Raw genomic sequence first — 24,452 nt, forward strand, 5'->3', positions numbered from 1 at the left:
AACTCAGGCCCTGCTAAAATTGGGTTTTATTAATTACAGTGCAAATGTAGATTATGATAGTACTAAAATTGCTTATGTGTGCTGGATGAGTATTTTGCAGGCTCATTGCCAAAGGCTGACAATGTCACAGAAAGATTGGCTATAGGTGTCTATTAATTATCCTCCTCTTTCCTCGGTTAACAGTATTCCAGCTATTCCACTGGGTGATGATTCCAGTATGATTATATTGTCAAAATATATATATATATTTAGAGACAGAGTCTTGCTGTGTCAGCAAGACTGGTATACAGTGACATGATTGTAGCTCACTGTAACCTCAAACTCCTGGGCTCAAGTGATCCTTGCACCTCAGCCTCTGGAGTAGCTAGGACTATTTGTAGAGACAGGGTCTTTGTGTGTTGCACAGGTTGGTCCCAAACTCCTGGCCTCAAGCAATCCTCTTGCCTTGGCCTCCCAAAGGACTGGGATTACAAGTGTGAGCCACTGTGCCCAGCCCAGAAATTTTTTTTTTTTTGAGATGGAGTCTTGCTGTCTTGCCCAGGTTGGAGTGCAGTGGCGTGATCTCGGTTCACTGCAACCTCTGCCTCCCGGGTTTGAGCGATTCTTCTGCCTTAGCCTCCTGAGTAGCTGGGACTACAGGCGCGCGCCACCACGCCCAGCTAATTTTTGTAGTTTTAGTAGAGACGGGGTTTCACCATGTTGGCCAGGCTGGTCTCGAACTCCTGACCTCGTGATCCACCCACCTCGGCCTCCCAAAGTGCTGAAATTACAGGCATGGGCCACCGTGCCCAGCCCAGAAAATATTTTTAAGTGTTAAATTGCACATAGCACTGTCCAAAGTGCTCTATAAAGAAAACTGTGGCCAGGAGTGATGGCTCACATCTGTAATCCCAGCTGTTTGGGAGACTGAGGTAGGTGGATCGCTTGAGCCCAGAAGTTCAAGACCAGCCTGGGGTACATAATGGAACCCCATCTTTACAAAAAATACAAAAATTAGCCGGGTGTGGTGGTGCGTGCCTGTAGTCCCAGCTACTCAGGAGGCTGAGATGGGAGGATCAATTGAGCCCAGGAGGCAGTGAGCCGAGATCTTGCCAATGCACTCTAGCCTGGGCAACAGAGCAAGCCTCTTATCTCAGACAGAAAAAAAGAAAAAAAACTGTGGAGCATTAGCATCTGTGTCCCAGAATTTTGTAAGCAAAGACAGAAAATGCTCTGATACATATGTATAAGACATAGAAAGCTAAATAAAAAATTAAATATATATTATGAATTATAAAGTATTTAAAAATCGATTTTGAATTTAGGAAGTGTGCTGTGGCAGAAACCTGGTAGTAAAACGATGCAATTCAAAGGCCCTTCCAAGGGTGTTACCAGTGGAGGGTCTTGACTACGAGTTGTCCAGGTTCTTGGCATATTGAATAAAGAACTGGACTAGCCGGGTGCAGTGGCTCACGCCTGTAATCCCAACACTTTGGGAGGCTGAGGTGGGTGGATCACCTGAGGTCAGGAATTCGAGACCAGCCTGACCAACATGGTGAAACCCTATCTCTACTAAAAATACAAAAATTAGCTGGGCATGTTGGTGGGCACCTGTAATCCCAGCTCCTCAGGAGGCTGAGGCAGGAAAATTGCTTGAACCCAGGAATTGGAGGTTGCAGTGAGTGGAGATCGTGCCACTGTACTCCAGCCTGGGTGACAGAATGAGACTCTGTCTCAAAAAAAAAAAAAAAAAAGAATTGGACAAAATGCACAAACAAACCAATGGAAGATGAAAGCATAGTTTTATTGAAGTGAAAGTACATTCCACAGAGTGGGAGTGGGCTCGAGTAAGTGGCTCAAGAGCCCCAGTTGCACAAATCTTCTTGGGTTTAAGTACCCTTTAGAGGTTTCCTATTAATTACATTCTGTGTAAATGAAGACTTGGCCTGCGACCTATTGGAGGCTGAAGTGGTGGCTTGGCCGGTGACCAATCAGAGGCTGAAGTGAAGTTACACCCTATGCAAATGAAGAGTTGGCTCCCACCAATCAGAGGCTGAAGTGAAGGCTTCGTGTCTCCAGACACTATTCTCCTGCCTCAAGGGGATTATTAGGGACCTGTGATATGCATGATTGTCAGACACAGGTAGTAGTGTTTGATGGCTATGGAGCCTGCTGTTTTGTTTCATTTAACTATTGACCCCCTGGAATGACCAAGTATGATCTTTTGGGAGCTCTCTAATTCTGTAGCTTCTTCCACAGTCTTGTCAAGCAAAAGTGGCAGATAGAGTGGCACACCAATTCTTTTGAACTGTTTGTGATGAAGGACCCTTGAATTGTCGAAGGTGTCTAAGGATCCACCACTGAAAGAGGAGGTTAGAAGAGGTGCAAGAGGAAGGCACTATTATAGGCTCTTTCCTTGGTTATGCACTGGAGTGGGCACAAGGCAAAAGATAGTATAAATCTCAAATGGTTTGAAAAGTATTGGCTAAATTTAAACCAGGTAGGGAATTCTCAACCCCCAGGCCTTCATAATGTATAGTGATAAATTATCCAATAGGTAAATTAAGCACACTCTTAACAAAGTGGGAAGGGCATCTGTAAGTTTTTCTGGAAATAATTTCATATTTGGCATTTAAAATAAAGTATTAAAGTTGTCCTCATGAAAAATCAGAGCTTTACTTGCAATCAGTTACACTCATCTTGAATTAGGTGTTCATAGGAGAGAAGAACATCATAATTCTTTCAATGCTTAAAGTCTCCATAAGATTTAAGGCAGCTCCTTTTAAAAACAAAGTTTAAAAAGCGAGTCTGTTTAAAGGAGAATATTCGGTAAACAACAATATTAAAATATAGCAAATAATAGTAATAATAATCACAATGGTAAGGAAACACTTCATTAGATCAACTTAAGAGTATTTTATTCTTGGCCGGGCGCGGTGGCTCACGCCTGTAATCCCAGCACTTTGGGAGGCCGAAGCGGGCAGATCACGAGGTCAGGAGATTGAGAACATCCTGGCCAATACGGAGAAACCCCATCTCCACTAAAAATACAAAAATTAGCCAGGTGTGGTGGCGGGCGCCCGCAGTCCCAGCTACTTGGGAGGCTGAGGCAGGAGAGAAACAGGCTCTGAGAGTTCACAGGTCTTGCCCAAAGTCATTGATTTTGATTATTAAAAAGAATAAACACAGTGTTTCCTGAGTAGCAGTGATTGTTATGCCTTGCTATTTTAATAAAGATTCTATTTTCATATAACATTGTCAAGTGGAAACATGCTGAAATCTATTAAACCATCTTTGTTTGTGGAAAAAAAAAAAAAGATTTAAGGCAGCTCTGGCAATTCATAAAGAAAAGATGCTGGGCCTTCTCTTCTAGCCTGATGAATGTCATTAGTTTTTCCGGGGGTCTGAGCTCATTTGGCAGAACTCCAGCCCTGCTCTGCTGGATTGCATGGTTTTATCCACCAAAATATCCAAAGGGAGCTGCATACAGCTCAGATTCCCTCCCTGCACTCAGTTCTGCCTGTAAAGCATTCTTACACAGAGAGAGGCGTGTTGGATTACAGAAGTGCTGTGTCAGAGGCTTATCCTTGGCTTTTGGGGGAAATACTATGATCATAATGCATACCAGCAGCCATAGGGTCACCTCAGCCTGAACAGCTGGTTTGTCTGCAAAGGCGTGGAGTAAAATAACCTTTAAAAAGGCACTGAGTAAAATAATATCTAAAAAGGTTGAGATGGGGAAGAAGTCTGCATTTATTACTATGTCTGGGCCACAGAGGAGGCCCACAATAAATATTTTTCTAATTATTATTTGTTCACATTAAGTAAATGGGCAGAGCAATGAGACTGGGTTTACCTTCCCCCTGCAGAGCATTGCAAAGGACAATGAAGAAATTTCCCCTTTTTCTTCCCTCACTTCCCACATTCTTTTATTTAAGAAAGTGATTCCCAAAAGTGAAAAAAATAATTTATCAACACCATCTTCCCTTATCCATTCCTTAGCCTGTGAGATGGAAGGTAGTGTTTGGCTGATGCCATCTTTTCTTTTAATCTGAGCAAAGCTACCTCTTACTGCAGGGATCTCTAAGGATTTTCTTTGTGGTGGTAGAGATGATGGTGGTAAAGGGGATTCAAACCTAACTATATAACAGTTTTCAGGCCATACCTGTGTGTGAATTATATTTTGCATCTTTTTTTTCCCCAAAGTATTCATAGAATGGAGTTATTTTCTTTCAAGGAATGCTTGGGTTGAAGAAATATTTTTCCCTTTACAATATCACAAAATCACAAATTGTCTCTTTCTTCTCATCAGTTCCTTCTTGAAGATCCTTCATAATATGCCCTAACTTCCCTTTCCAACATTACCTCCTGCAAATATCCTGTTTTTATTTTATTTTTATTTTTAAAATTTTATTTATTTTTTGAAACGCAGTCTCACTCTGTCACCCAGATTGGAGTGCAGTGGCACAATCTCAGCTCACTGCAACCTCCGCCTGCCAGGTTCAAGCAATTCTTTTGCCTCACCTTCCCGAGTAGCTGGGATTGCAGGTGTGCACCAACATACTCGGCTAATTTTTTATATTTTTGGTAGAGACAGGGTTTCATCATTTGGCCAGGCTGGTCTTGAACTCCTGACCTCAGTGATCTCTCCGCCTCGGCCTCCCAAAGTACTGGGATTACAGGAGTGAGACACCGTGCCTGGCCGCAAATATCCTGTATTAACCATTTTATTCAGTCAGTCTGAACCACTTGCCTTTTTCTCATTCTTGTAGTTTTTGTTTAGGCTGTTTATTTTTCCTTTAATACTCTGTTTTCCTTAATTCTTATCTAAGGATTTATTTATTTACCTTTACCTTATTTGTGGAATAAAGATTCATCTCATTCCACAAAGGATTTAAGGGATATGACCGAACTCAAACCCAACTGCTTCTGCAAAACTGACTTTCTTACTTACCAACTATGTGAACTTTGGCAACTTGCTTGTCTTCTCTGTGCTTCAGTTTCCTCGTCTGTAAAATTAAAATAATAGCACCCCATCTTATAGGGATTATTTTGAGAATTAAGTGGAACAACCTTTTAAATATGCTTAGCACAATGCCTGGAATTCATTCATTCATTCAATAATATTTATGGTCAGGCACGGTGGGTCACACTTATAATCCCAGCACTTTGGGAGGCTAAAGCAGGAGGATCACTTGCAGCAAAAGGATCACTTGAGGTTGCAGTGAGCTGTGATCATGCCAGTGCACTCCAGCTTGGGCAACAGAGCAAGACTCTGTCTCAAAAAATTTTTGTTTTAATTTATTGATTGATTTTTAGAAGATGTAGACCCCCGTCTTGCTATTTTGCACAGGCTGGTCTCGAACTCCTAGCCTCAAGCAATCCTCCCATCTTGGTCTCCCAAAGCTATGGGATTACAGGCTTTAGCCACCATTCCTGGCCCTCCCGTATGCATTAAATTGTCTCTTGATTACCTATAATAACTAATACAATGTAAATGCTATGTAAATAGGTGTATTGTTTGGCAAATAATTACAAGAAAAAAAAGTCTGAATGTTCATACGGATGCAACCACCCTTTTTTTCTGAATATTTTCAATTCATGGTTGGTTGAATCCACAGATGCAGAATCCATGTATAGGGAAGGCTGACTATATTTTAAAACACTGCAAAGAAGAATCAGGAGAAGGCAGGGTGAGACTTCAGACTAAGATGTAAGCCTGACATCTGTGGAAGGAGAGAGGGAAGGAAGGAGGATTGGAAAGGAAGAATCTTTTTTTTTTGAGATGGAGTCTTGCTCTGTTGCCCAGGCTGGAGTGCACTGGTGTGATCTCTGCTTACTGCAACCTCCGCCTCCTGGGTTCAAGCAATTCTCCTGCCTCAGCCTCCTGAGTAGCTGGAATTACAGGCGCCAGCCACCATGCCTGGCTAATTTTTTGTATTTTTAGTAGAAACAGAGTTTTGCCATGTTGGCCAGGCTGGTCTTGAAATCCTGACCTCAGGTAATCCACCTGCCTCGGGCTCCTGAAGTGTTGGGATTACAGGTGTGAGCCACTGTGCCCGGCCCAGTGGTACATTTTCATGGTTGACACAGTACATACTGCATGAATAAGTTTATCTGAAATTCTAGAATGGGCAAAACTAATCTACAGTGACAGAAAGCAAATAAATGATTGCCCAGGGCTGGGAATTGATTGCAAAGGGCACAGGGAACTTTTTGGGTGATTGATGTGTTCTATGTTTGATTGGGGTCATAGCTACACGCACCCGCACATGCGCGCGCACACACACACACCCATTTATTGAACTCATCAAACTCTACACTTAAAATGGGCCCAATTTTAATTGTACATAAATGATATATAAAGTTGACTAAAAAACACAAGATAGGCCGGGCAAGGTGGCTCACGCATGTAATCCCAGCACTTTTGGAGGCCAAGGCGGGTGGATCGCTTGAGGCCAGGAGTTCAAGACCAGCCTGGCCAACATGGCAAAACCCTGTCTCTACTAAAAATACAAAAATTAGCTGGGGGTGGTGGCGTGCGCCTGTAATCCCAGCTACTTGAGAGAATCGCTTGAACCCAGGAGACAGGTTGCAGTGAGCTGAGATCGTGCCATCACACTCCAGCTGAGGTGACAAAGTGAGACTCTGCCTCAAGAAAAAAACAAATGGCAGGGCACGGTGGCTCACGCGTGTAATCCCAACACTTTAGCAGGCCAAGGTGGGCAGATCACGAGGACAGGAGAGCAAGACCATTCTGGCTAACATGGTGAAACCCCATCTCTACTAAATACAAAATACAAAAAAAAAATAGGTCGTGGTGGCAGGTGCCTGTAGTCCCAGCTACTCAGGAGGCTGAGGCAGGAGAATGGTGTGCACCCGGGAGGCGGAGCTTGCAGTGAGCCGAGATGGCGCCACTGCACTTCAGCCTTGGGTGACAGAGTGAGACTCTGTCTCAAAAAAAAAATAAGAAAAAACAAAACAAAACATGAGATATCACTTCACACTGACAAACCAAATGTTAGTGAGAATGTGGAGCATCTGAAACTAATATGTTGTTAGTGGAAGTATAAAATTATAGAATCATTTTATTTATTTATTTTTAATTTTTTTTAGAGACATAGTCTTGCTCTGTTGCCCAGGCTGGAATGCAAGTGGTGCGATCATAGCTCACTGTAACCTTGAACTCCTGGGCTCAATTGATCTTCCCACCTCAGCCTCCCTAGTAGCTGGTACTACAGGCTGGTGCCACCATGCTTGACTAATCTTTTTTTTTTTTCCCCTGAGATGGAGTCTTGCTCTGTAGCCCAGGCTGGAGTACAGTGGCGCAATCTCGGCTCACTGCAAGCTCTGCCTCCCGGGTTCAGGCCATTCTCCTGCCTCAGCCTCCCGAATAGCTGGGACTACAGGCGCCCGCCACCACGCCCGGCTCATTTTTTTTTGTACTTTTAGTAGAAACGGGGTTTCACCGTGTTAGCCAGGATGGTCTTGATCTGCTGACCTCATGATCCGCCAGCCTCGGCCTCCCAAAGTGCTAGGATTACAGGCGTGAGCCACTGCGCCCGGCCACTTGACTAATTTTTAAAACTTTTTTTTGTAGAGATAAGGCCTCCTTGTATTGCCCAGGCTGGTCTTGAACTTCTGGCTCAAGTGAGCCTCTCACCTCAGCCTCCCAAAATGTTGGGATTACAGGCATGAGCCACTGCAGGTGGCCTATAGTCATTTTCAAAAACTGTTTTTGGCAGTTTCTTATAAAGTGAAAGGAGCGCACATCTTATGACCCAGCAGTTCCACTTCTAGTTATCTACCCAAGATAAATGAAAACAAATGTTCACAAAATGAATTGTTTATAAATGTTCATAGCAACTTTATTTATAATAGTCTAAACCCAAATATGCAGTAATAGGAGAATTAACAAAACAAGTTGTAGTGCATACAATTGAATGTTGCTGAGCAATGAAAAAGAATGAAGTACTGATGCACGCAGCAACATGCAAAATGTTGAGCAAAAGAAGCTGGATACAAAAGACCATGTACTGTGTGATTCCATTTATATAAAACAGTATTACAGGTAAAATTAATCTATGGTCATAGAAGTTACAATATGACTGCCTTGTGGAATGGGGATTGACTGGAAGGGATCATGAATAACTCTCTAGAGTGATGACAATGTTCTATATATTGATTGATATGTAGGTTTCATGGCTGTATACATTTGTCAAAGCTCATCAAATTACTGGCCAAGCACGGTGGCCCATGCCTGTGTTCTCAGCATTTTGGGAGGTCGAGGTGGGAGGACTGCTTGAGCCCAGGAGTTCAAGACCCGCCTGAGCAACATAGTGAAACCCCATGTCTACAAAAGAAAGACAAATTAGCCAGGTGTGGTGGTGCATACCTGTAGTCCCAGCCCCGAGGAGACTGAGCTGGGAAGATCGCTTGAGCCCAGGAGCTGAGCCCAGGAGTTCAAGGCTGTGGTGAGCTATGATGAAGCCATTGCACTCTAGCCTGGGCCACAGAGCAAGACCCTGTCTCTTAAAAATAAAAATTTACACAATTAAGAGCTATAGATTTCACTGTATTTAAATTTTACCTCAATAAAAAAATCAGTCACTAAAAATAAAAAACAAAATGAAAGAAACAAGCCTAACTATTCAATTGGTAGTATTGTTTTAAGTGATTTTAAAATACAGTAATTTAACTTTATATATATATATGTTTTTTAGACAGACTCTCACTGTCACCCAGGCTGGTGTGCAGTGGCATGATCACTGCTCATTGCAGACTTGACCTCCTGAGCTCAAGTGATCCTCCTGCGTTGGCCTCCCAAAGTTCTGGGATGTCAGCCACCATGCCTGGCCTGTTCATTTTCTTTGGGTGTGTTGACGGTGTTCCTATGTTTAAAATATTCTCTTTATTTTATTTCTTTGAGACAGAGTCTCACTCTGTCACCCAGGCTGGAGTGCAGTGGCGCAATTTCAGCTCACTGCAACCTCCGCCTCCCAGGTTCAAGTGATTCTCCTGCCTCAGCCTCCCAAGTAGCTGGGACTACAGGTGCTCGCCACCATGCCCAGCTAATTTTTGTATTTTTAATAGAGATGGGGTTTCACCATGTTGGCCAGGCTGGTCTTAAACTCCTGACCTCAGGTGGTCCACCCACCTCAGCCTCCCAAAGTGCTGGGATTATAAGTGTGAGCCACTAAGCCTGGCCTAAAATATTCTCTATATTTTAGACACAGAAGTATTTTGGATAAAATTATATGATGTCTGGGATTTGTTTAGAAATCAGTTTGGGGGAAGTGTGTGATATAGATGAAATAAGATTGAGCATTTGTTTGAAAAAAAAGAAAAATTTCAACAAAAGAAGATTGAGCATTTGTTGATAATTGTTGAAGGTGGATTATATAAGTACATAGCTTTTAAAAATTTTTCTGTTAATAAAAAGATAATATCTTCAAGCTTTTTGTTATGAGCAACCAGAAGGGTGAAGTTGCCATCAACTGAGATGGGGAAGGCTGCAGGTGGAGTAGGCTTGGTAGAAGAGATGAGTTCAATTTTAAGCATGTTGAATTTGAGATGTCAATTGGACATCAAAATGAAGATATTGAATAGGCAGTTAGATATATAAATTTGTAATTTGAGAGAGAGGTGTGGGTCAAAGATACAGATAGGAGTCATTGGCATATAGATTGTATTTGTAGCAATGTGACTGGATAAAATCAAGAAAGGAGTGAGAGTAAATAGAACTTAGAACATAGTAAGTGCTCAAGAAGTATTCATTATAGCCACGTGACTAAAATTCTTTCGATTTCTGTCTCACAATTCCTACAAAACTTTTATTGTATCTTGTACTATCATTATTTCTACGTCTTATCTCCTTCCTAGATTGTAAATTCTTTGAAGCTAGAAGCTAGATATTACTCATCCTTATACACTGCTTTCTCTCCACCACCACCATGGAGCCAAAATGGTACCTTGCATTTAAGTGAATTGAAATTAATAAATGAACCTGAGTTTGTGAAGAAATTTTTGGTCAGTTTTACGGGTTTTCTGACTTGCTCTGACTTTGGGTTCTTGAGACTCTGTGTGATGTGCTTATATGTGAGTAGAGCCAAGATACATTACTGTTATTCTTGCCACTAGTTAGCACACTAGCTCTGTACAGCCCAGATCAGCCTTTGAGACCTAGCTCTACTCAAGACACTACAGAAGGGATATGCTCAGAGTAGAATGGGAAAGGGTAATAATGACACAGGAAGTAGGATCCAAGAGTAGGCACTGTGTTCGTGCTATGTTACTTTTACTTTATTATTTATTATTATTTTTTAAATTTCATTTTAGGTTCAGGGGTACATGTGCAGGTTTGTTAAATAGGTAAGTTGCATTATCACGGGGTTTGGTGTACAGATTATTTGCCACCCAGGTAACAAGCATAGTAACTGATAGATAGTTTTTGATTCTCACCCTCCTCCCCGTCACCACCCTTAAGTAGGCCCCAGAGTCTGTTGTTCCCTTCTTTGTACGTAGACATTACTTTAGGTACACACACTACCTCAGAATATGAGTAACTCTTTCACAGCTCAGCCACTAGGACATAGTGGTGTTCTTGTCCACTGAAGTCTTCTCTTATATTCTTTTTAGATTTCTCAGCCCCAGAACATAAAAACTCCCTTCTTCCCATTGAAACATAAGAGTTTAGGAGTAATTGTTTTTTTTTGTTTGTTTTTTTTTTAATTTGCAAAATGAACTTTTCTCACCTTCTACCATCCTGGGTCTGATTTCTGGCAGTTTCCATAGTCTCTAAGTATATTCCTTCTCTTGTCCTCATGCTGTTCCTATGTTAGGTGCAGGTTAACTTTTCTTTAGTTTTGCTTAGTACCAAACTGCCCAGCTCCAATCTTGGATAATTTGGTACCATTCTCTTTCTTTATTTTTTATTTAATAACCAGAGTATAATTATCAAGATCAGGAAAATCACAATGATTCATTACTAATCTGCAGACCTTATTTAGATATCAACAGTCCTCCTATTATAATTATTTATAGAAGAAGGGAAACCAAGTTCTTGTCCAGGATTCAGTTCTGGATCATCTGTTACATTTAATGGTTTTGTCTTTGTAGTCTTCTCAAATCTAGAACATTTCTTGAGATTTTCATTGTCATTCTTGACCTTGGCAGCACTTCTTTCTCTCTCTCTTTTCGGAGAATATGGGCTGTTTATCTGTAAAGCACCCGTTAATGTGGGTTTATCTGATTTTTTCTCATGATCAGATTCAGGTTATACATTTTTAGCAAGGATACAATTAAAGTGTGATATATCCTCAGTGCATCATATCAAGTGACACAGATGGCTTTTTGTTCCCTTACTGGTATATTAACTGAGGTCACTCGGTTGAGTTGGTGAATACCAGGTTTCTTCACTGCAGATTTACTACTTTTCTCTTTGTAATAATTCAGTACATTTTAGGGAGATACTTTGAGATCATGTATATACCCTCTTTCACCATATTATGAGTTTTAGCATTAATGATATTTATTTTGAATCGTCCTTATTGTGAAACATAGCACACATAAAGTGAATAAAATAAAATATAAATGTATAAATTTATGAATTATAAATAATATACCTGTGTAATACCTCTGGTAATAAAAAATAGAATATTTCCAAGCACCTCACATGCCTCTTAATGAATTACAACCCCACTGTTCCCTATAAAATTAACCATACATTCTTTTATTGCAATCCTGTTATTAAAATTTTTTATGATCTAAGTACGCATCTTTAAAGTTTAGTCTCATTGAAAAACTTTTGTTACTGTAGTAAAATACACATAACATAAATGTACCATTATAACCATTTTTAAGTGTATGATTCAGTGGCATTAAGTACATTTACATTGTTGTGCAACCATCACCACCATCCATCTCCAGAACTTTTTCATCTTCCCAAACTGAAGCTCTGTAAATCATTAAACAATAAATTCCCTTTCCTCCCTCCTCCTAGCTCCTGGCAGCCACCATTCTACTTTCTCTCTTTCTGAATTTGCCTACTCTAGGTACCACATATAAGTGGAATCACACAGTATTTGTTCTTTTGTGTCTGGCTTATTTCACTTAGCATAATGTTTTCAAGGTTCATCTGTGTTGAGCATGTTCATATCACTCTCGATTTTTATTCTACAGTACTGGCTTCCAGGAAGTTAGGAATTGGAAAGAAAGCTGAGATGGTGGAGGAGAGCCAGGATTTATCAAGTCACAGGATGAGAATTTTGAGGAGGGAATGGCAACAGCATGAGACACTACAGACGTCAAAGATAATGAGGTAGTTTGTTGTTGTTTTTTGAGACAGAGTCTCACTCTGTAGCCCAGGCTGGAGTGCAGTGGTGCGATCTCGGCTCACTGCAACCTCTGCCTCCCAGGTTCAAGTGATTCTTCCACCTCAGCCTCCTGAGTAGCTGGGAATACAGGTGTGCACCACCATTGTATTTTTAATAGAGATGGGGTTTCACCATGCTGGCCAGGCTAGTCTTGAACTCCTGAGCTCAAGCAATCAGCCTGCCTTGGCCTCCCAAAGTGCTGGGATTACTTGAGCTACCGTGCCTGGCTGATAATGAGGTAATTTGACAAGAAAATTTTAGAATCAGTCACTAACATGTTTAGAGTAACTACTTTGTGTCTGGCATTGTGCTAGGCATTAGATTTATGGAGGTTGAAGCCAGACTGCAAATGTAGAGAAGTAGAGTGGACAGGAGATGATACTTGGATGTGAAGATTTGATTACTTCTATACAAAGAGGGGAGAGGCCGGGTGCGGTGGCTCATGCCTGTAATCCCAGCACTTTGGGAGGCTGAGGTGGGTGGATCACCTGAGGCCGGGAGTTTGAGACCTGCTTGACCAACATGGAGAAACCCTGTCTCTACTAAAAATACAAAATTAGCCAGGTGTGTGGCACATGCCTGTAATCCCAGCTACTCAGGAGGCTGAGGCAGGAGAATCACTTGAACCCAGGAGGCGGGGGTTGCCGTGAGCGGAGATCGCACCATTGCACTCCAGCCTGGACAAAAAGAGCGAAACTCCATCTCAAAAAAAAAAAAAAAAGGAATATATGATTGTTTTCCTATCATTAAATTTGGCACTTGTCAAGTGTCCTCAGTAGAGTACTCTGCCACTGAGCTCCAAAACTATGAGTTTCCATAAGATCATGAAGCAACTTTAAAGGTTGGTGGAATACCTGTGAGGGAAGAATAAGCTGGCTAGGGTTCTTTTGCTTAGAGAAGTCTTTGAGGAGGCTTCAGAAAAATACTCACAAACTAAGTCATATAGCATTTAGATTTGTTGTTTGATGGTTTGAAATTATATAATTATAGGACCAAATGAGATGATCCCAACTTAATGACATCTATCTAGGTTTTAAAGATAGCAGTTAAAGACAACATGAGAGGAAATGGCTTTAAATTCTATAATAAAGGATTTAGGTTAGAAGATTAGAAGATTAGGATTAGAAGAAAAATTTCTGAAAATGAGGTTTGTTAAACTGTAAAGCAAGTTAACCTAAGATCTGATGAGTCTTCTTCTCTGGGAGGGCTTTAGAGGTAAGTTAGATTTCTCTGTCTAAGGTGGTTTAGGAAAAGATGTTACCTGTAGACCGGTAGATGTGCTGTTGGTCCTTTGCAGTCTAGGAGTCAATAAAGGCCTTTGGCTCATCTAGCTGCAACCATTCTGCCTGTAGTTTCTGTTTTTCTGGATAATTTAATGATTAATTTAATTGCCACACTGCCTAACAAGGAATTAATAGTTTTTCTTAACAGTTTTCTTAAGACTCTTGTTTAGTAATGCAAATGGCTCCCTCATTTATTTATCTATCTTTAGTCAGGTTGAGGTTTTTAGGCTTTTTTTTTTTTTTTTTTTTTTTTTGAGACAGGGTCTCACTCTGTCACCCAGGCTGGAGTGCAGTGGCGCAATCTCCGCTGACTGCAAGCTCCGCCTCCCGGGTTCACGCCATTCTCTTGCCTCAGCCTCCCAAGTAGCTGGGACCACGGGCGCCCGCCACCACGCCTGGCTAATTTTTTGTATTTTTAGTAGAGACGGGGTTTCACCGTGTTAGCCAGGATGGTCTCGATCTCCTGACCTCGTGATCTGCCCGACTCGGCCTCCCAAAGTGCTGGGATTACAGGCGTGAGCTACCGCGCCTGGCTTTTTTTTTTTTTTTTTTTTTGAGACAGAGTCTCACTCTGTTGTTGCACAGGCTGAAGTGCAGTGGCAAGATCTCGGCTCACTGTAACCTATGCCTCCAGGGTTCAAGCAATTCTCCTGCCTCAGCCTCCTGAGTAGCTGGGACTACGGGCACCCACCACCACACCCAGCTGATTTTTTGTATTTTTGGTAGAGGCGGGGTTTCACCATGTTGGCCAGGATGGTCTGGATCTCCTGACCTCATGATCCGCCTGCCTCGTCCTCCCAAAGTGCTGGGATTACAGGTGTGAGCCACTGCACCTGGTGGTTTTTAGGTTTTTATTGTTGTTTGTTTCAGACAGGGTCTCACTCTCTTGCCCAGGCTGGAGTGCAGTGTTGCAATCTTGGCTCATTGCAACCTCTGCCTCCTAGTTCAGGAGATGCTCTCACCTCAGCCTCCTGAGTAGCTGGGACTACAGGCACATGCCACCACACCCAGCTAATTTTTTTTTCGTATATTTTGTAGAGATGGGGTTTTGCCATGTTGCCCAGGCTGGTCTCAAATTCCTGCACTCAAGTAATCCACCTGCCTCTGCCTCCCAAAGTGCTGGGATTACAGGTGTAAGCCACTGTGCCCAGCCATTTTATGTTTTGACGAAAACACTTGTCAAGTAATCAAACATATCTGTTTATTTGTGTCTCACTTGGGGAGGAAGCAGAAGCAGGCTGGAGAAGAAAAGCAAAAAAATGGTGACTTTTGGGGGATTTTTATGGGACTCAAGGTCATGATTTACTCATAACAGGACCTGGTTGGTTGTGCCCTCTCAAATAGAGCAGACGAACTCACTTTGTCACCTAGTGTAGTTAGTATTGATCTAACCTGGTCTTTAAGTATTAGATTTGTTTAGTCACTGGTGTTCTGCAGCTTTAGGAGTGGAGTATGAAAAGAGTCAATTATAAATGATTTTAAGATTAAGAAGTGAGATGCGTCTCTGTGTGGTCCATTTCATTTTAGCTCCACTAATAAAACATTCTGGGGACCATAATTATATTCCAGTTATAGCAGTAATCGATTCTAGATTTTTCAGGACAGTTTCAAGGAGTCAGTCCTTTTGTTCCCATAAGTAACATGTATTCAGACAACATGCCTTGATTTTGGTTTGGAAACTATGATCACTGTAATTTATAGCAGCAGTGAGAAGATTGGTAGGAAGCTCCACTTCAGCTTTGCCTGTTATCAAGTGCTGAATTGGGCATTTACAGAAATGGAGAATCATGGTTGGGCTGTGCCGAAATAAATCTGAACCTGGGGTAGAAAGAGAAAACTGCCTCCTATTGAATGCCTGTTATGTATATGTTTGGCACTGTGCTAGGTGCTTTCCCTGTTGACAGCTGCTCTGGCTAGAATTCTATCCTGGATCCAACTGCCACTTAAATAACATACCCCCACCCCTCAACAACAACAACAAACAAAACAAACACATATGCCTCGTGGGGCTTAGTTCATTAAGACTCGTCACAACTGCCACACCCTCTTTAAGACCCTGGCACCATAATTAGGATAATAGAATTTCTGGGTTTGGAGGTATCTTTGAGGTCATCTAGTTAGAAGGGGTAGCAGCTGTTGTCTTTACCATGGAGTTTGAGAATGACAGTGCTCAATTCTCTCAATGGGAGGTGCAAAATACGTCTGGGGCTGTAGTCTTTGTAGGCAATCCCATAAAAGATAAGACAACGATAAGCAAGTGTGAAGCTTGAAATACGTCCTAGGCTGAAAAGGGCAATGGGAAGAAATATGGCTTACTGGAGCCCTTATACAATGTAAAAACAAACAAATACTAAAAACGCCCTGGCAGAGATGTAATGTCAGGCCCTTGGATTCAGGGTAGAGGCCCACAAAAGGGATCCTGATTGACACAGGTTAACCCTGTGTCAAAGAAGAAAGAGTCTCTTCTCTTCGGTTCACCAGCTCTGAAGTACTAGCCATCCTCAAGCCGCTTCCTCTTTGCCCTGTTATGAGAAGCTGGGAAACACTCTCCTTTTCCAGGAAAGAGGGTGAGGGACGGGGATTAAGGGGCATGAACGAGAAAAAGCAGGTAGAGGTTCTGAAATGTCTGAGTAGTGGTAAATGCAATCGTCCTGGAAGCAGGGGAAGGTATTTCACGCCCTCTCAAGGTCCCTTCGGTTCAAGGATACCGTCATTCTCCGGCTCTACTAAAGGGGAGGGCCTGCAACGTCCATGCTGCCATGGAAACGCGCCGCCGTGTTCCTTTTTCTTACGTGGGGCGGGGCACTCTGCCGCAGCTACCTATTATCCACGGAATTTCTTGAGTGGCGGGCGGCGGCAGCGAATGGACGATCCGATATTGTGTGACGCGACGGGAAAGGGGGAGTTCGCGGCCGGTGGCGGCGGTGGCGACAGCGGCGACCTAGGGATCGATCTGGAGGGACTTGGGGAGCGTGCAGAGACCTCTAGCTCGAGCGCGAGGGACCTCCCGCCGGGATGCCTGGTACTGTTTGGAGAGAAATGGGAGTGCAGTGGGCTCTGAAGGCCTGGATTTCGGGTCTGAAGGGATGGCTGACCGGAGGGGGCGGGGTGGCAAGCATGGCGGCGGTGACGGGGAAGGGGTTGGAGGGCCCTAAGGAGGGGGTGGGGAAACGGTAACTGAGAAGGCTTGGTGGTCGTGAGGAAAGCTGAAAGGCTGTGGGGCCTCTGGCGAACAGATTTTAGAAAACATTCTTTTGGGGGGCGGTAGAGGCGCCAGAAGGACGTAGGGGGGGGATGGAAAAAGGGGCGGGGAGAGAAGAGGTTAGGAAGGAGGGGAAAGGGTGTCTACGAGAAGGTGATGAAAAGAGAGAGGGAGGGATAGGCAGGCTTATTGTAAATAACGAGGAATGGGGACTTGGTAGGCATGATAGGAAAGTGCTTGCAGCAATTATAAATATAATATTCTAATTGGAGGAGTCCTGAACTGGTCCCGTTTCCCAGCTCTTGTACTTCCGCCCCATTATTTAGGTTTAGACTGCGTGAGCAAGGCTAGTAGGTTACACGTAACTGATCTTTTGTTATTCCATTCCAGGGGAGCAGATGGACCCTACTGGAAGTCAGTTGGATTCAGATTTCTCTCAGCAAGATACTCCTTGCCTGATAATTGAAGATTCTCAGCCTGAAAGCCAGGTTCCAGAAGATGATTCTGGTTCTCACTTCAGTATGCTAACTCGACACCTTCCTAATCTCCAGACGCACAAAGAAAATCCTGTGTTGGTGAGTGATACCTTGTTTGAAAAGGATTGAGCAGATTTTTTTTTTTAAACCGAAAACAACCAGTAAACATAAGTATTTAGAAGATCATTATCTTCTCAGTAAAGTTGATTGGAAAAATTGTTCACAAATAGTAGGTTTCATTTTGAACTATTTCACATATATAACGGGGATATTTTGCATGTGTATTTTCTAGGATGTTGTGTCCAATCCTGAACAAACAGCTGGAGAAGAACGAGGAGACAGTAATAGTGGGTTCAATTTGAAAGAAAACAAGGTTGCAGGTGCGGTGTTTAAAGCTATCGGTCCCCTTTGCATTTTTTGGGTGCTCTTGTTGGAGGTGGGTGGATTTAAACTTTATGTGGTTGTGTCGAATGTATGTAAGGAAGCCTACTGTGGTATCTGCATAGTAGTCACTCAAAAGCTGATGTGCTAGTGTCACTGATTAGATTGGTACTGTCTGTATTCCTGATTTTGTATTAAAGTTTGGTGGTAAATGTCTTTTTTGCTAATATCCAGTTATTTTTTTCAGACCCAGATTCTTCTAACTTGGACACATGTGGTTCCATCAGTCAGGTCATTGAGCAGTTACCTCAGCCAAACAGGACAAGCAGGTATACAGTGTTTGAAGGGGTTTATTTAAATGTATTATTGGATTTGTTCTTTTATCTGTACCTGTTGCCTCATCCCAAGGATAAAAGGATTAATCTCTTTCTTGTGGATTAGGACATGGGACTTGAGGGTTGTATTAGATAGTATTGTAATAGTACTGATAGCTGGAAACTGTTTTGTGAAGGTAATAATTTTTATACCTACATTATTCAAATCATGATCTGTCTTGTGCATGTGAAACAAAATAAGCATTCCTCCTAGTAGAAAAAAAATTATTAAAAAGTATTTAGGGGCCAGGCATGGTGGCTCATGCCTGTAATCCCAGCACTTTGAGAAGCCAAGGTGGATGGATCACTTGAGGTCAGCAGTTTGAGACCAGCCTGGCCAACATGGTGAAACCCCATCTCTACTAAAAACACAAAAATTAGCTGGGCCTGGTGGTGTGTGCCTGTAATCCCAGCTATTCGGGAGGCTGAGGCAGGAGAATTGCTTGAACCTGGGAGGTGGAGGTTGCAGTGAGCTGAGATTGTACCACTGTACTCTAGCCTGAGTGACAAAGCGAGACTCCGTCTCAGAAAAAAAAAAATTTAGGAGTATTATCAGAACTATTAGGCATGTTTTCCATCTATCAACCAAAGTACCCCACCAGTTTTAGATCTAGAATGTTTAATTCATACCCTAAACAAGATTCAACTTTTACCATGTCTTATGCATATGTTTATAATATCCATTTTTTGAATTCATCCTCTGTGTTAGGTCCTGTATTGGACGTTTGGCATATAGCATAATGTTATTTAATCCTATTCTTAAAGTAGCTGTACAGTGAAGACATTACATTACTTCTATTGTATAGAGGGGAAAATTGATGGACAAAGAAATTAGATAACTTGCTTTAGAGTACATTGCTAGTAAGTGACAGAGCTGGCTTTGAACCTGGTCCTAATGACTCTAATGCCTCCTCTTTCTTTCTAACTAGTCAGTGCTTCTCAGTCTTCTGCCCCAATACTTCTAAGGTCCAAGGAGAATGTAGAGAACTTCAGGAGTTTTGGGGTGGTAGAAAGGGGAGGTGGTTAGAGAGCAGAATATTAGCTTGAGATGGTTAAAGACTATTGTTTTTTCTTAAAAAGAAATGGTTTTTGGCTGGGCGCAGTGGCTCATGCCTGTAATCCCAGCACTTTAGGAGGCTCAGGCAAGAGGATCACTTGAGCCCAGGAGTTTGAGATCAGCCTGGGCAACCTAGTAAGACCCTGTCTCTACAAAAAAAAAAAAAAAGGACTGGGTGTGGTAGCTCACACCTGTAATCCCAGCACTTCGGGAGGCTGAGTTGGGCAGATACCTGAGGTCAGGAGTTTGATACCAGTCTGGACAACATGGTGAAACCCGGTATCTATTAAAAATACAAAAATTAGCCAGGTGTGGTGGCGGGTACCTGTAATAGCAGCCACTCAGGAGGCTGATGCAGGAGAATCACTTGAACCTGGGAAGCAGAGGTTGCAGTGAACCAAGATCGTGCCACTGCACTCCAGCCTGAGCGACAGTCAAAATAAAATAAAATAAAATAAAATAAAAAATAGCAGGGCATGGTGGTCCGTGCCTGTAGCTCCAGCTATTCAGGAGGCTGAGATAGAAGGATCACTTGAGCCTGGAAGATTGAGGCTGCAGTGAGCCATGATTGTGCCACTGCACTCCAGCCTGGTTGATAGAGTGAGACCCTGTCTCAAAAAGAAAAGCTTTTTTGGAGGTGTGTTTTATTTTACACTATGTGCTTGTTTGTACGTAATTGTTTTTTTCTCACAAATCAAGTAAAATAAATGCTTTAGAACAACCTGCAAACGGATGGGCTCATTGGGGCCCTCAGAAGTGTTTTATTTGGCCTACATAGGTGGTAAAATGTTAATATATTTGAATTAATTGACAGAATTTTAGAATGGGGAAATTTCTCATAAAACTTAGATTTCCAGCTTCTGCCATTTCTTGTTTCTATTGGCAACAGTTGGCTGGAGTTATGAGTAGCAGTCAACCTCTGCTTAGATGGAGCATTAGTGCTATGATTTGCCATAGTCACCACAATTCACTATTGTACTTGGACACTGAGGCCAGGTGTTCTTTTGTCATTTATCATAGTGCTTGTGCTTTTGTTCTTACACCCAGCTGCTTCACTCATCTATGTTATCTTGCTTTGATTTCTGTGGGCATTTAAGTTTATGGTACCTCTTTAGGAACACGTGCCAGGCTTATCTATGTTTTTGTGGCTCAGCATCCTGGTTTGAGCCAGTGAGGACAGGAAGTATGCATGTCCCTCATTGTGAATGAAGCATTGCTATTTGAGAAGTTTCATGCTACTTCTTTTCACGTTAAATAAATGTGCAGGCACTGTGGCATGTGCTTTAAAGGGGCTTTTGCCATTGTGGCGCTTATAATTTAATAGGAGAGACAGATGTTAAATGAGTCATTACATCAATAGCTATTCCATTACAACTGTGATCATTGCAAAGAGGAGAAAAAATATATATAATGTAATCTGAAGGATAAGGGAACACCTCTTTGTGGAATATAATCTAAACAATAAATATGAATTTGTTAGGCATAGTTGAAGGGCTTGGGAGGGCATAGTTGAAGGGCTGCACATTTCTATGTGCAGTATGCAAGGGGGAGCTGTCCAGACAGAATGAACTGTGTGTGCATAGGCCATGAAGCTGGAAATAATTTGGAGTTGATTCCAAAAGAATGAAATCTCTTCAAAACACTTTTTTTTTTTTTTTTTTTTTTTGAGACAGGGTCCCACTCTTGTTCCCCAGGCTGGAGTGTGGTGGTGTGATCTTGGCTCACTGCAACCTCTGCCTCCCGGGTTCAAGTGATTCTCTTGCCTCAGCCTCCTGAGTAGCTGGGATTACAGGTGCCCACCACCAGTGCTGGCTAATGTTTGTATTTTTAGTAGAGATGGGGTTTCCCCATGTTGGCCAGGCTGGTCTTAAACTCTTGACCTCAAGTGATCCACTTGTCTCAGTCTCCCAAAGTGCTGGGATTACAGGTGTGAGCCACCTTGCCTGGCCAAATCCACCAAATTTATTCACATTTCCTGTTTTACTTCTTTTTATGTGTGTGTGTGTGCATGTGTGTATTAAGTTTTACATAGTTTTATCACCTGCGTAGGTTTGTGTCTGCACCACAACAGTCAAGATACAGTTCTAACACCACAAGGATGCTTATTGTTGCCCTTTTATAGCCACACCTACCTCTGTCTTTTGCACCCAAACCCCTGGCAGCCATTAATCCATTCTTCATGTGTAAAATGTCATTTCAAAATATATAAAATGGGATCATACAGTCTGTAACCTTTAGTGATTGGCTTTTTTTTTTTTTTTTTTTTTTTTGAGACAGGGCCTCTGTTGCTCAGGCTGGAGTGCAGTGGCAAGGTTATGGTTAGTGCAGCCTCCACCTCCTGGGCTCAAGCAATCCTCCCATCTCAGCCTCGCAAGTAGCTGAGACGACAGGCACATGCCACCACACCCAACTAATTTTTTAACTTTTTGTAGAGATGGGGTTTTGCTGTATTGCCCAGGCTGGTCTCCAATGCCTGGGCTCAAGCGATCCTCCTGTCTCATCCTCCCAGAATGCAGGGATTACAGGCATGAGCCACCATGCCCGTCCTTGGGATTGGCGTTTTCAGTCAGCATAACTTCTGGAGCTCCATCCATGTTTTTGCATGTATCAATAGTTCATTTTTATTGCTGAGTAGTCTTCCATGCTGTGGATATACCACAGTTTGTTTAACCATTCATCTGTTGAAGGACATCTCCGTTTTTTTTTTCTTGTTTTTGACTACTATGAAGAAGCTGTTATAAACATTTATGAACAGGTTTTTCTTTTCGAGATGGAGTCTTGCTCTGTCACCCAGGCTGGAATGCAATCTCAGCTCACTGCAACCTGCACTCCAGGGTTTCAGTGATTCTTCAGCCTCAGCATCCCAAGTAGCTGGGACTACAGCCATGCACCATCACGCCTGGGTAATTTTTATATTTTTAGTAGAGGCGGGATTTCACCATGTTTACCAGACTGGTCTTGAACTCCTGACCTCAGGTGATCTGCCTGCCTCAGCCTCCTGAAGTGCTGGGATTATAGGCGTAAGTCACTGCGCCCAGCCATATGTACAGGTTTTTCTGTGAACATAAGTCTTCATTTCTCTAGGATAAATGCTCAGATTTGCAATTGCTGGGTCATGGTAGTTGCATGTTTGTTTTTTTAAGAAACTGCCAAACTTTTCTAGAGCGGCTGTACTGTTTTATAGTCCCACCAGCAATGTATGAGTGATCTAATTTTTTTTCGTCCTCACTGGCATTTGGTGTTTTCATTATTTTTTATTTTAGCCATTACAAGTCTGTAGTGATACCTCATTGTTGTTTCAATTTGCATTTCCCTAATGGCTAATGATGGTGAGGATCTTTTCATGTGCTTACTTGCTGCCTGTCATTTTCTTCAGGGAAATGTCTGTTCATATCTTTTGCCCATTTTCTAATTGGATTGTCTTTTTACTATTGTGTTTTGAGAGTTCTTTATATATTCTAGATACTAGTCTTTTGTAGAATATATATTTTGCAAATATTTTCTCCCACTCTATCCTTTCTTTCTCTTCATAGGGTTTTTCACGGAGCAATTTTTAATTTTGGTGAGAGCTGTTAAATATTCTTAACAGAATAATATAACTCATTTACTTTAAAAAGGGCTTATAGGCCAGGTGCAGTGGCTCAGGCCTGTAATTTCAGCACTTTGGGAGGCCAAGGCAGGTGGATCACTTGAGCTCAGGAGTTTGAGACCAGCCTGGGCATTATGGTGAAACCCTGTCTTTACCAAAAATACAAAAAAATTAGCTGGGCATGGTGGCACACATCTGTGGTTCCAGCTACTCAGGAGGCTGAGGTGGGAGGATCGCTTAAGCCTAGGAAGCAGAGGTTGCAGCGAGCCGTGATTGCACCACTGCACTCTAGCCTGGGTGGCAGAGTGAGACCCTGCCTCAAAAATAAATAAATAAATATAGTAAAAAGGGCTTATAATGAAAAGCAGAGAGTCCTTCCTCACCCTTGCTCCCTTTTCACAAAGGCAACTCTCTTTAACTGTTAATGGTTTTACTTCTTTGGGAGGTTATCTTCCTACCTCTAATACTATTGTAAAACTATAAATGTGTTTTATATGTAAAGTAATACAATTGAGTTCTGATAATGAAAGATGGGATAACTCAGCAACACCCTCCCAATTTTTGTTTGTTTGTTTATTTTGTTTTGAGACCGAGTTTCTCTCTTGTTGCCCAGGCAGGAGTACAATGGCATGATCTTGGCTCACGGCAACCTCCGCCTCCCGGGTTCAAGCGATTCTCCTGCCTCAGCCTCCCAAGTAGCTGGGATTACAGGCATGCACCACCATGCCCGGCTAATTTTGTATTTTTAGTAGAGATGGGGTTTCTCCATGTTCGTCAGGCTGGTCTTGAACTCCTGACCTCAGGTGATCCACCCCCCTCAGCCTCCCAAAGTGCTGGGATTACAGGCGTGAGCCACCGCAGCGGCCTTCCCAATTTTTTTTGTTTGTTTTCACCCTCTCAATTTTTGATGATAATTATTTTAATTCTTCTGGCTCCGTTTACACCTCTAAATAATATATTTAAACCTTTGTTTTCTCTTTCCATCAACTTTAGACAGTGGAGAAAAGTTTTTCAGTACTGTTTTTTGTCTGTAATCTGAATTATTTCATGCTTTTTCTGATTCGTCTAATCATTCTACAAATGTTTTTTGAGTATTTTCTTTTTTACTTTTTGAGACGGAGTCTTGCTTTGTTGCCCAGGCTGGAGTGCAGTGGCACCATCTTGGCTCACTGCAACCTCCACCTCCTGGGTTCAAGTGATCCTTGTCCCTCAGTCTCCTGAGTAGCTGGGATTACAGGCAAGTGCCACCATGCCTGGCTAATTTTTGTATTTTTAGTAGAGATGGGGTTTCACCATGTTGGCCAGGCTGGTCTTGAACTCCTGACCTCAAGTGATCTGACCATCTCAGCCTCCCAAAGTACTTTTTTTTTTTTTTTTTTTTTTTTGAGACAGAGTCTCGCTCAGTTGCCCAGGCTGGAGTGCAGTGGCACGATCTCAGCTCACTGCAAGCTCCGCCTCCTGGGTTCACGCCAGTCTCCTGCCTCAGCCTCCCGAGTAGCTGGGACTACAGGCGCCCCCCACCAAGCCCAGCTAATTTTTTGTATTTTTAGTGGAGATGGGGTTTCACCATGTTAGCCAGGATGGTCTTGATCTCCTAACCTCGTGATCCGCCTGCCTCGGCCTCCCAAAGTGCTGGGGTTACAGGCATGCACCACTGCGCCCGGCCAAAGTGCCTTCTATTGAGTATTTTCTGTGTGCAAGGTGTTCTTGGATTTTGGGGTTACAAAGTGATCAGAA

The 24,452-nt window shown here is 42.5% G+C and overlaps 1 protein-coding gene across 3 annotated transcripts in view; it reads left to right on the top strand.

Annotated features, from left to right (window-relative positions):
- The window catches only part of TP53BP1 (tumor protein p53 binding protein 1), a 111,549-nt gene that overhangs the window by 1,729 nt on the left and 85,368 nt on the right, over nucleotides 1-24,452 (top strand). For 2 of the 3 annotated variants that reach the window (XM_030814209.1, XM_030814211.1), the window contains exons 1-4: nucleotides 16,526-16,658; nucleotides 17,229-17,413; nucleotides 17,607-17,694; nucleotides 17,943-18,024. In XM_030814209.1, coding sequence (XP_030670069.1) covers nucleotides 16,652-16,658; nucleotides 17,229-17,413; nucleotides 17,607-17,694; nucleotides 17,943-18,024 — 362 coding nt within the window. In that variant the 5' untranslated portion in view covers nucleotides 16,526-16,651. Of the gene's footprint in view, nucleotides 1-16,525; nucleotides 16,659-17,228; nucleotides 17,414-17,606; nucleotides 17,695-17,942; nucleotides 18,025-24,452 lie in introns of those variants that run through there. The other variant, XM_030814210.1, reaches the window with a different exon arrangement.

Source organism: Nomascus leucogenys, chromosome 6 (genome assembly GCF_006542625.1).
Source record: "Nomascus leucogenys isolate Asia chromosome 6, Asia_NLE_v1, whole genome shotgun sequence".
NCBI lineage: Eukaryota > Metazoa > Chordata > Mammalia > Primates > Hylobatidae > Nomascus > Nomascus leucogenys.